Source organism: Trichosurus vulpecula, chromosome 2, assembly GCF_011100635.1.
Source record: "Trichosurus vulpecula isolate mTriVul1 chromosome 2, mTriVul1.pri, whole genome shotgun sequence".
NCBI classification, from domain to species: Eukaryota; Metazoa; Chordata; class Mammalia; order Diprotodontia; family Phalangeridae; genus Trichosurus; species Trichosurus vulpecula.
In genome coordinates this window covers 45961360-45974522 of record NC_050574.1, presented here as the reverse complement: position 1 = coordinate 45974522, position 13163 = coordinate 45961360, and the positions used below count along the sequence as shown (strand labels likewise).

The window sequence follows — 13163 nt, the reverse complement described above, 5'->3', positions numbered from 1 at the left end:
GTTATATGAATTAGTTGGACTCATTCAAAAATGCCTTAATTGTGTGAATGACCTAACATAAAGGTGGGGAATCTCTGACCTATCTAGGGGCAGAACTTTAACAGTCAAATGTCATTCCACAGTTGCAAGTATAAAAGAAAGGTCTTGGTTCTCTAACTTTAGAAATGGTTCCCCATTCATCCCTCAATGCACTGTAATTTTCTGTCTCAGACCTTCACTCAGCCTCCTCATACTTGGTGGATTCTTATCAATCCTTTTAAATCCAATTCCAATACCACTTTCGAAAAGAATTCCCTGGTCAGTGGAGACTTTGTTCCACATGGGAAATGTAGAACTTTGTAAATCTCCAGTGAACTTACGCACATGTCATTTCCTCCACTCTAGTATACAAAAAGTATACTAGCTAGCATCTTGGCATAAAGATATATGTTCCAAGAGGTCAAGACTAAAGGACAAATCCTTTTATTATGGGGAATTGTTCTATGAAGTTTGGATTCAGTCAAAGGGCTCACCTGAGGACATAGACAGCCACATGTGGTTCCCCACCCCTGCTATAGGTTATCCAAATTTAATCTCCCTAAATGCCCGGAACTACACTGAGCACACAAAAGTTGTGTGCTTATTAAAGTAAGCATTCAATTCAACAGACATTTATTGTCTATTTTATAGACAAAGTAAATACAAATACTTTGTAAATAAAAGGGGGGCAGGGGCACAGGGAGAGAAAAGGAAACAAATGTGTTAGTCACTGTTGTTGAATTGCTTCCTACACTTAGAATAATCTCTTATTTACTTAATAAAATCCCACACATCCTTCAAAAATCAAAATCCATCTCCCATACAAAGTTTTCCCTGAATACTCAGGCCCAAAGTAATCTCTCTCTCCCTCCTTTTTAAGTTGGTAAATGCCATGTTCATACCACATTTATCCACCTCCGTGTATTGTTAATTATCTTTTCACACTGAAGTCTTGGCTTCCTAATTAAAGGGCAGGAATCTTGTTTTCTACTTTTTTGTTGTTTTTACTGTTAACATCCCATTCCGACAGCGTGGAGAATCACGTGTTTCCCTGAAGTTTCCTCCTTAGGTGATGAAACTTTAAAAAAAAAGTTAATGGATTTTTTCTAAAATATATCACATACTCTACTTCCTTCTTAAGACCATGAACATTACTTTTTCCTGCAGAGCCCTGGGTCATCATTTGAAGAAAATCACTGATTAGAAGACATCCTCAGGACATCTACGGAATGAATGAGGATGGTGACTACTCATCTTCTGAGCCCTTTAAACTTGATTCACCGTTCTCTTCACAATTCTGGAATCAGTACCACAAGTCTTACTGGCCCATCTGTCAGCTGAGGTCCAGTTCAGAGGGACGAAGAGGACTTGAGCTAGCAAGTGGCATTCATTCACCTCTAGGTCAGCTTTAAGTCCCTCACTCTTTGCACTCCCCCATGCTGTTATTCAGTTGTGGCCAATTCTTCATGACCCTATGGACCATACTGTCCATCAGGGTTTCTTGGCAAAAATACTGAAATGGTGTGCCATTTCCTTCTCCAGTGGTTTAAGACAAACAGGTTAACTGACTTGCCCAGTGCTCACACAGCTAGTAAGTGTCTGAGGCTGGATTTGAACTCAAGTCCTCCTGACTCCAGGCCCAGCACTTTATATTCTGAGCCACCTAGCTGTCTCCTCCATGCTACTACTCACCAAAGAAGGCAAGCTATTTTCCTGTATTTTATAACATGTCAGACAACTACACTTTTTGAATTCTAGATTTGGGGGAATGTATGCGTATCTCCTCCCTATCGGCTGCGACGTAATACTAGAATGATGTCACTGTAATAGTATCTGATCATTTGGAAATACCTTCCTTTGGCAACCTATGCCCATAATATATCTCGTGTGTGTGTGTGTGTGTGTGTGTGTGTGTATGTATGATATACACACACATGTTAAAAAATAAATTTTCTAATATGACATGATTAATCAATCAAATTACCAAAGACCTAATAGATTTAGGGCACAAGTTTGTGAGGTTTCACTGTGAGTGAAGTACGCAAACTTTAGGACATAGATTCTGTAACACCATTTTTGGTTGTTATGAAGCCTTTTTCTTTTTTTGCTTATTTCCTGTTTCTCAGCTCATGTTCTAGCTACGTAAGGTTACTAGATAACTGATGTTGGGCTAAGTGAAATGCTACTGTATGCAGTGTTTTGTAACCCCCATATAACTTAATGGTCCCACAGAGAAAACATATTAGGATCACTCTATTCTGTATCTGCTGCCCTGCTAGATTTCAACTCCACAGAACAAGAAGCCCCTCCCAAGGTTAGCTCATCCCTTCCAAACTCACCACCACTCTTGTAACTCAAACTGTATTTGACACCACCCACCCTCAGTCTCCTCTTCTCTCTGAATGGAGGGGCTCAGTACCAAACTCCTCCCAAAGCCTTCCTTTATAGAGGGCAGAAACTGGACTCTCAGCTCACTCCACTTTGCACCTGCTGCTCTACCTGGTTTCAGCTCCAAAGAACAAGATGCTCCATCTGGGTACCTCTTGGTGTCCCTTTTGAATGTTTAATTTTAAATTTTTAACTCTCTGAGGGCACGGACTGTCTATTCATTATATCCCAGAGCTTGGCACAGTGCCTAGCACATAGTAGGTGCTAAATAAATGTTTATTCCAATAATCACTACATGACAGCTAGAAGGAATCTCAAAGGCCATCTAGTTGCCTCCTTTATTTCAAAGATGAAGGAAATGAGATGTAGGGGGGGAGTTTAACTTAACTTGTTCAGGTTCACACAGGCAGGTGCTATGACGAGGATACCAAATATTTCTTTGGTGGTTTGCACTGCTGTTTTGTTCCTGGACAACCAAGCTAAGATGAACATCACCATAAACTATTCAATGGACCACAGTCCTCGGGCAGTTCAAACCAAAGTTAATGCTCACCAAACACTAAGTTGTCTCAGTAAGGAATCAATTTGTGAAATGGAGATGAAACCTCCATCACTCAATAAATCTATCATAATCAGTCCAATTGAAGGGACTCCTTTGCACCTAATTATAGTTTAAATACCATCATCCAAAAGACATGATCAAAGTTAGGCTATCTTCAAAGTTAAGACTCCAAAGAACATCTGATACATACTTATAGTATCTCTTTAGATCAAAGCAAAATTGTGCTCTTCACATTCACTGGTCAGAAGAATGAAGTATGAATTGTCCACTTTGAATCTGCATCATTCAGAATATTTATTCTATTCTAGCCTACAAGAGGCTGATGAATTCCAAAAGGTATCATATTTAGCGCACAGCTCTGCATACAGCAGCTGTCACCAAAAAAAAAGACCTTAGTGACATATATATTTATGCACATTGTATGTGGACATATTTTGCCATGTATGTGCCATGTGTGTTGTGTACAAGTGCTGTGTGTGTATGTGTATGTATACACACATATACATACACACATATATCACTTTAAGGTTTGAATTACCTTATTTGAGCATTGCAATAACCCTAAGAGGTAAGCAGTACAAATATTAGCAACTTCAGCTTACAGCTGAAGTGGAACCCAGGGAATTTCAAAGCTTGACTGTAGTCACAGGCCTACTACTATACATCAAAGGTAGGATTTCAAACCCAGGTCTTCTTGACTCCCAGTCCAGCACTACACTCACTATGCCATGCTGTCTCAAAGACATAACAAAGTTAGATCAATTTTCACTGTCCACCATACAATTTCAATGTTTGTCCTTCCCATCCAACTGTCCACCAGGATACTGGAGGCTTAATCAACATGGGCAATCTGCCCGATGCCTTTCTATAGCATGAATATACTTCTCTCCCTCTTGTCACCTTTTTCTCTGGGAACAATAATCAATACTACCTGTTACTGGAAAGAGCAGGGATTCACACAGAAAGCCCCTAACTGCCTAGTCTAAAATTCCTTTCCCTACATTGCCCTAGCAGAATGTAGGTTTCTGAAGAGAACGATGTTTCTCTTCTGTATTTGTATTCTCAGGGCCCAACACAGTGCCAGGCATACAGCAAGTGCTCAATAAAGGACTAATGACTGATTACCCAGGAGTGAAATTTAAGCTACTTCATTTAGCTGGCATCACTGTGGGAGAGGCTTTTTAAGTCTACACACAAATCCTATGAAGGATTTCATGTGGTCACATGTATTTATTTGCATCTAAATCTTGATATTTAAAAATTAGTTTCTACATAATACTTCCACATGTCAATTCACCACATGTCAAACTTCTGGTTTTAAATGACAAGCAGGACTTTTTATTCATTTGGACCTAATTAGATTACCTATCTTGGGAATGAGTTTCAAATAAGTCCTTTAACCAAGACATAGTACTCACTGGTTGTATGATGAACTTGCTGCAGTTACTATAATAATCATTATTAAACAATGGGATATCCAGCAATGTGTTAACTAAATCCAAAGTTGTCCCATAATCTCCACAGTTGCAAAAAAATGCAAACTAGAAGACCAAACTTTACCATAGTTTTCCTACATACAACTACAGTCTTAAATAATAGCAGTAACACATACAATAAACTACAAGACTTCATTCTTCATGGCAAATGTTTCCAATTCAATTTATTAACAACAAAATTAAGTTACTGAGAGTAAATAAAAGCACACAAAAGATGAAAAAGGATATATAATAAGCAGAAAGACCTCAAGGAAACTTGTATGAATCAATCTGGGTTTGCTTTTATAGTGACTGAGTATAGACACCCAGACAGCAACTATTTAGAAAAACTAGAAATAGTGCTATCTAGGTAATAGTCGTTTCATGTACGAATAAGGTAAATGTAATTCATTATGAATATATTAAAAAATTAAGCATTAATTCAGGAAATGCAAAATAAACCCCAATACTTTAAAAGAATAAGAATTTGGGCAACACTTTAGTCCTTCATTTACAAGTCCTTCCAATTAAAAAGCAAAATAGGTAAAATTATTCCCCGAGATCATGTCCCTGATTTTGATGAATGACACACATCAAATTTTATTGGACAAAAAATGTTATTTAGAAATGGGCTAGGCTTTTCAGAGTTTCTTTTAGATAAAACATCTGTACCTTCTTTACTCTGTGGGGAAAAAAATGGCAAAAACTACGCAATTAAAAATAAAGACAGACTAGTAGTCGAAAGTGTTTAAGGTGCACTCAACATGACATCCCCAAATAATTCATATTTAGGGATACCTGATACATGAGCTGTTATTACTAAAGGCTATAATTATTGACTTACCTATAGCTGAAGTTGACCAACAAATGTGAAAATTTTCATATAAAATGTCCAAGCTTATATGACATATGAATCAGGTATGCATGTGTGTATGTGTATTCAACCTCTGTGAAGGTTCCCCAAATTCACATTCATACTCCAAATAAAAGCTTCAGCAATGTCAAGTGGGTCATCATATGAAACATCCAACAGAAAAATTGTCCTAAGCAGAAATAAAATGAGGATAGGAGGAAGAGAGGGGAGAAAGAGGGCACCCCGTAACATTTAACTCTTATGTCAAAATGTCATGTCCCAGTAATTCTATTCTGTTACATTTTAAAGAAAACCATGAAGGAAATTGCCACCATTAGCGATATTAAGTGACACTGTTTTTGTTTTCAAGAATATTACTGCTGGGATGAGGTCCTCACAGCCTGCCTTAGAGCTTGTTACTAATTTTAAATACTTTTTCTCTCTACACTCCTGAAAGTAAATAAATAAATAAATACAGGCTCAACCATATGTACACTAGAAAAGCACTGCTCTAACTACCAAGTTCGTTTTATAAAACCGAAATTATGGAACTCTTTAAAAAGGTTCAGTTATTCATCGCTTCAACACTATTTACAAAAAATTAAGCCCTAAGCTTTTTTACCAACAGTAGAATAATGTTTGACACTCTCAACTGGCTTGCTGCCTTTCACCTTATGACCAAAAAGAAACTCCTTGAGAACCTTGCACTGAAGTAATGCTTCTAAACCCACTAAAATCTGCAAAACTGAAAATGTCGCTCGCTACCACATTTTATGCTGTGCGCTAATGTGAAATCTAAAAATACACTTCAAACACAGTGACTTTAAGAACATTCTTTTCCCTTCAAAGTTCAAACTATCTTTTTAAATGGGATGGTAACACAATCAACCCACGGCCTGTTTTCTTCTCACCAAGTGGCGGCTGATTTTCCCAGCATCTATTTTCGGAGTAACAAGTTAGAAAAGCGACAGAATGAGTGCGGAATCCCAGCCCGGCTCGGGAAGGCGAGAGTCCGGGCGGCGCTGGCTCCGCCGCCTATGATTCAGCAGAGGCGCCACGGTCCCTTTAAGTCAGAAGTGCTGAGCCCGGCGGCCGAGCGGGCGGACCGAGGAGCCCGCAAAGGTCACCCGGCCGGGGGGCGGGGGGGGGGGGGGCAGCGGGGGCCCCGCCGGCGCCGGGGAAAAGTTTCGAAGTCGGGCGACCCCCCTCCCGCCCCAATGCGGGCCGGCCCGCGAGGTCTGCGGCCGTTCCCCGGGGCCGGGGCCGGCGGGACGAGGATCGGGCCGAGGCCCCGGGGGTGAGGGGAGGAGGCCCCGAGAGGAGGAGGAGGAGGAGGCGGAGGCGGCGGCGACGGCGGGCAGCCCCTACCTTTCTTGGCTTTCGGCGAGCTCCGCTTGCTCCGGGTATTGGCTCTCTCTTCCTCTATAGCAGCTGCTATCTCCGGGTTGTCTTCCCCATTGTACCACACTAGCAGCTCCTCGCCCGGCTCAATTGGCTGCAGGGAGAACAGAGAGCCAGGCCACACCAATCAGGACGAGGGTTGTTAGCGAGGGGGGAGCCAGCCCGGGCTCCGGGCCAGAGGGCGTGGAGCTGGCGCTGGCGATTACAAACAGCTGGACGCGGCTCTCGCCACAGATTTCCTAACTCACTCACTCACTCCCTGACTAACCAAACAGGAAGAACCCTTTAACCCGCGGCGGCGGCGGCGGCGGCAGCAGCGACGGCGGCGCGGCAGCCGAGCCTGGGCCGGCTAGAGCGGCCGCGCCTCCGCCCCCGCCGCTTGGAGCAGCGCGCCCCTGTGCGGGGAGGAGGACCGACGGCCGCGGCTCTGCTCCAAGAGCCAGGCCCTCCTCTGGGGAGGGGGAGGAGGTCCGCGGGCCTGGCCTAACTGGACTGATCCAGGGACGAAAAGCACAGAAACTCATGGATCCAAGTCCATAGCAAAACAGGAATCGGGCAGGGTATGGCGGGAGAATATTTGCCATTGGGAGTGGAAACTCAGCTCAACCGAGGGAGGGTCCTGGATCTCACTCAAGGAGAAATCAGACTAATCCTATTTTTTTTTTAATTTTAAATTTAAATTTAAACAAATGGGAGGTACTGGGAGCTGTTTGCAGCTGGGAAGCTGTTAATTCCTGAAGGCTGTCAGATTTCTTCCTATATTTTATTGTTAAAGTCCAATTGATTCAAAATAGGGTTCAATGTGACAGACCACAAAGGAGAATGAAAATTAAACAAACTTAAAAGGCAACAATATATATTGCTTATTTTACATACATACAGACACATATATAATTTAGAGGCAATATATATGCTTAAAAATCAAAATTATCATATTACAAAATCGTATTTACTATTCAAAAAAGTCCAAAAAGAAAACCTAGGAAATTCAATTTAATAATAGTGCATATTTAAGAACGAGATTAAAGGGAAGAGATGAAAGCACAGAAGCATGTTTAAGAGAATGCCAATTAACTATGATATAATGACAAAAGTATATGCGCCATTCCATTTATAAATGCACTACTATTTATAACACACAGCCCTACTAAAAAGAGACAGAGACATCACAAGTACAGAAGTTTTAGTTTTATTAACATGGCATTTTAATATTGCTAGTGAGACACTCAATAACAGGACAATTACTTTTAACGTTTTGTTCCTATGTACCATATCATCAAAATTATAACTTAATTCAAGGTGGAAAGTGTAAATAGCAGGCCTGTACCTATTAAAACAGTAATTACATACACACATCTTTATACCTAAATGTCAGTATAAAAAGTATGAGGAAAAATTTGAACTTTGAAAAAATATCACATACAAACTGATTAGATGGAGAATCTGATCCTTTTAAGAAAAAAATACTGGAATTGACTAAAATTCCTTTATTCTCTACTGCTTCTCCCCCCTTCCCCCCAAAAAACCCCCACCACCTGACCCCCAAAGATAGGTAAAACCAAGTGACTTTATTGCAGTCTCTGGACCATTGTAATATTTCTCCTGTGTGGTAATATGTTTGGAATCAATTAAATTTAGACCAAGAAACTCAAATGAATCCTTAGACTCCATCAATAATTCAAGCTGGTATTTTAAAGGTTTTTTTTTTAACATTCGTGGGAAATTGAATCATGTTTATCTATGTTTCCCATAACTAATACATTCCAGACACAAGTATTTCTTACCCTTAGCTAAGCTGTTCCATGGCAATATAACTTCAAAATATTTGTCTTCTTATTTGTTGGAAAACTGTACAATAATTGGGGATATGGAAAAAAAATTCTAAAAAAAAAATACCAGGTAAAATAAATATCTGGATGGCCTAGGTGAAAAATGGGAAGTAAAGAAGGTTATGGGAAGTTATTTTCCTGTCTCAAAACTCAAAAACAATCTCCAATTTTTAGACGTGGCACAAATGGCAAGCCATTTCTACGTCCCTAGAATCCTATTCCAAAAGAACTACTTGAGGGTTGAGATTCTTTAGATTCCCAGCATTTAGAAAGCACTTAATAAATGCTTATGGGCTGAATGCTGAATAGAGTGATAATGGGAAGAACACTACATTTGGAATCAAACAGAGGACTTGGAGGCAGCCTAATATAAAGAAAGAAGCTTGAATTTGGGAGCCAAAAGATGTGGGTTCAAACTCCTGGGTGGTCACTAGCTAGTGATCTTAAGCCATTACTTTCATCGGTGAGGGCTTTAACTTTCTTATCAATAGACTACTAGATCATAAAGATGACATCTACACAAAATCTGAGTTGGAGGAAACCTAAAATTTAGGTCATCTGGTCCAACCTGTGCCATAACAAGAATCATTCAAAACTGTAAGTGACATATCCAGCCTTGGGGCTTGAAGACCTTCAGTGAGGGAAGCCCACTTCAGGCCAACTTAGTCCATTCCACTTTGAGAAAAGTCTAAATGTTGGGAATGTTTTTTTCTTCCACCAAGCCTATGTCTGGCTCTCTGCAGCTTTTGCCAAAGGCTCCTTATTTTGTTCTTCAGAGCCATGTAGAACAAACGTAATTTCTCTTCTACATTACAGCACCTCAAAAACTGAAGGCAGCCACCATCCCTTACCCTCCCACTCCTGCCAATTTCTTCTTCTCCACATTCAACATTTCTACTTCCTTCCTCCAATCCTGGTATGGCATTATATTGAGGCCCTTCACCAACTGAAGTGCCCTCCTCTGAAAATTACTCACTTTATCATCATCCTTCCTGAAATATAATACCCAGAAATGAACAAAATACTTCAGGAGTGGTCTGATCACCACAATATTATCATTTCCCTCATTCTAGACACAATGCATCTCTTAATGTAGCCTGGTATCACATTAGTTTTATTGCTTAGGCTACCATTTCATACTTTTGACTCATATTGACATTGTAGGTGAATAAAACTCCCATATTTTGCATGTGAACTACTATGGCTCTTCAGTATGGTGCACTAGTAAGAGCAATAGATTTCTACTTAGAGAACTTTAGCTGGACCTGGGTTCAAATCTCACTTCTTTTACTTTCTGCCCTCTGAAAAATTGGGCAAGTCATTTAATTTCTTTGGGCCTGTCTCCTCACCTGTAAAATGAAGGGGTTGGCCCAGACATCCCCCATGATCTCTTTTAATACAGATAGCATTTAGATAGTTTACAAAGTGCTTTATCAATTTTATCTCATTTAATCTTCAACAACCCTAGATGGCAGATGCTATTATCATCCCCATCTTACAGATGAAGAAACTGAGGTAGACATGGATTGACTGAGTTGTCCAAGCTTACTGACAGCTATTAAATGTCTGAGACTGGACGTACATCTCCCTGACTCCGGGTCCAGTGCTCTATCCAGGGGTATCAAACTCAATGCCTACAAAACTCCCCAGTGAGGCCCCAATCAGACTAAAATGTAACTGGGAAATGTTTAACAAAATAAAAATACAACATGGTAGTTTTCTAAGTCAATATATGGCCCACTGGGATGTTTCTATTTGTGTCTGACATCACTGCTCTAATCTACCATGACACCTAGCTGCTTCCAGGAGAAAAAAATAGGGTTCCCTTTGTTAAGAGGTCCCCTTTTTGAGTTTCCATATTTTCCAGAAACACTGGACTGCAGGAGGTCCTGAATTTGTCAAGGACAAAGCTCCCCCTGAGCTGACATAATTTGTTGTTCTACCCCAAGCTGTATGTCCTTTGCGGGCAAGACAGGTGCCACATTACTTACTTATTAGTGTCCTCAAGAAACAAATAGTTTCATTTTGGGGCTCTGTTCTACTATAAACTTCTGGAAACATTAAAAGGCATAATACATTGTGGTATGTAGTATGTTCAAGAATATATAATTTCTGTATTTTAGAGTGAGAGGTCTTGTTTCCCAAAATACCATCCTCACGCTAAACTTTATGTAAAAAACTTTAATAGTTGTTTTTTTAATCTGAAACCTCCTAATGTAAAGTTTCGAGATGCACAACGTAAAGATGCACAACGGCCAATGTGATTAATTCAAGACATCATACAGTTTCTTCCTATATACTGGGAAGCTAATCTAGAATGAAGTGTGAGTGAACTATCTGACCAGTAGAGGGAGCTCACACATACCAGTGAGATCACAGATCCATCAGGGTATAAACAATTATACAAGTAATACAGCACTTTAAGGTAGAATGGAAAAAAAAACAATACATCTGAAAGCAGTCTCATCAGTATGTCTTCTATTCCAAAATCCAAGGAGTTATCTGTATCTCCTTAGCACTTAAGGAAATGATTCCTATAACAAATCTGAAAAATAAGAAGGCAGAACCATTTCTGGGCTGATTTTAGAATAATAAAGAAGTAACAGCAAATATCTCAGAGAACACACACAATACCAGTGTTTTAAAGGCAAAAGGACCACAAAAACACCTAAACATGCCTCAGTACTATTTATATTAGCAGATGTTTTCCTACAACAACACAGTTTCACAAATATAAGAAATATTTCTTCCATTTATCACAACTCTTTCATTCCTTTTTTGTCCTACCTAAAATAAAGGCAATACTCTTTGCTCTCTGAAGTTCAGAGCTGTATATAACATAGCCTTCCAATATTTTCCCAGGGGATTACTGGCATATAATATTCAAATTTTTTAAATACTAAGATATTTCAGATAAAAAAATTTAACAAACCTGATTTGAAAAACTAGGCTAATAAATTCTTTTTCTCTAATAAAAGTTAGAATTAGATGCCTATACTATTACTAGTATGGCCTCTCTCTGTTCAAACAACTACTATACCACATCAAACAACAATATCAAGAAGAAAAGCTCACCTGAGTCAGCCTGTTTACTGGATCATCTAAACAAGAGGTCTCAAACACAGGGCCAGGAGACTGCAAGTGGCCCACAACACTCCAGCATGTAGCTGGAACCAGATTCAAACGTAATATGGGAAATATTTAACAAAATAAATAAAAATCTGATAAAGCAGAAACAATGTCACATTTTAAAGCTAAGTCAATAAATAAATGTACAGATTAGTGGCCCCCATTTCTGACACCAAAGATCTAAATGGGTAGATGGGGAGTAGATGGTGAGGCGGGGGGGGGGGGGGGGGGGGGGGGGAATCATAAGAGAGAAAAGTGAGCATAAAGCCAGTCTCTTTCTTCTTTCAAAGTTTCTAACTCAGAAACTTGGCTTATACCATGAAAAATATATCTAGAAGAAAAATATTAGATTAAAAAAGGCATGCTATATGTGTATTATATTGGGAGGGAAGGAGAGAAGAAAGAAGAGAGGGAGAGAAAATGTGACATCGCATTTAGCTAACAGAAGCTTAGATGTTATCTTACAAAATTCTGGAATCTTAAAATCTTTACAATGTACTACTGGTTAACTTGTAAAGTGGTTCAAACAGTTTGGATTTCAGTTTGGAATTATGAACTCTTGATACCCTTCGACTCATAATCCCACTACAGGGTATATACCCCAAGGAAGACAGATAGAAACAAAGCTTTTATTGATATAATGATAAAGACAGAGGAAAATACATAGAAATATAGGTGTATGAAAATATTTTATATTTGCTTGCTATATGATTTTCTATTACATCCATCAGGCCTTAGTTTTTTAAGCTATTGCTTATTTTATAGGTATGGATATAGTATGATGGGAACACACTACTCTTTGAGTTCTTAGCTATAACAACAAACACTGGTACGAATGGGGGATGGAGGGCAAAGAGGAGTGTTAGGAGGGGAGGTATATAAATAAATAACCAAGAACTAGAAACAAAGGATGTTCTAATGAACTGGGCAACAGCAAAACAAAACAAAACAAAACACTATGGCATAATGAATATAATGAAAAATTATGCAACAAAATATAACAAATGAGAAATTCAGAAAAACATAGGAGGATCTATATGAACTGACCCAGACAGAAATAAGCAGAATCTAGAGAACAATACATATAGTGAATACAACAATGTAAATGGAAAAATACCTAAAAGGAAAATGAACTCTAATCAAAAAACCAATAAAGTCCTGGAGAAGAGATAAAAAAAAACATACTTAGTCTCTCCATGACAAGAAGTGAGAAACTTCTAAGAGAGAATGTTATATACTGAGGCAGAGACAGTAACTATATTGGATGCTTTTGTTCATTTTTCTGAAAAAGAAAGAGAGAGAAGACAGAGATCTAGAAGGGACTAGAGGTGTGAAATGGTCAATATAACAACAAAAGGCATCAATGAAATATAATTTTAAAAATAAAATTAAAAACCTTAAAAATATGATAAAAACAAATTGAAAACAGGCTAAAAATTGATTAGAAGCCAAAAAAATAATAAAAAATAAAATCAAGAATATTCAATACTGACAGGGCAGCAAGGAAA

At 39.0% G+C, this 13163-nt stretch overlaps 1 protein-coding gene across 2 annotated transcripts in view; it reads right to left on the bottom strand.

The window, feature by feature from the left end:
• The window catches only part of PRDM2 (PR/SET domain 2), a 210939-nt gene that overhangs the window by 124049 nt on the left and 73727 nt on the right, over positions 1–13163 (bottom strand). For both annotated transcript variants that reach the window (XM_036747096.1, XM_036747094.1), the window contains exon 6: positions 6665–6791. In XM_036747096.1, the coding sequence (XP_036602991.1) occupies positions 6665–6791 (127 nt within the window). The remainder of the gene's footprint in view (positions 1–6664; positions 6792–13163) is intronic.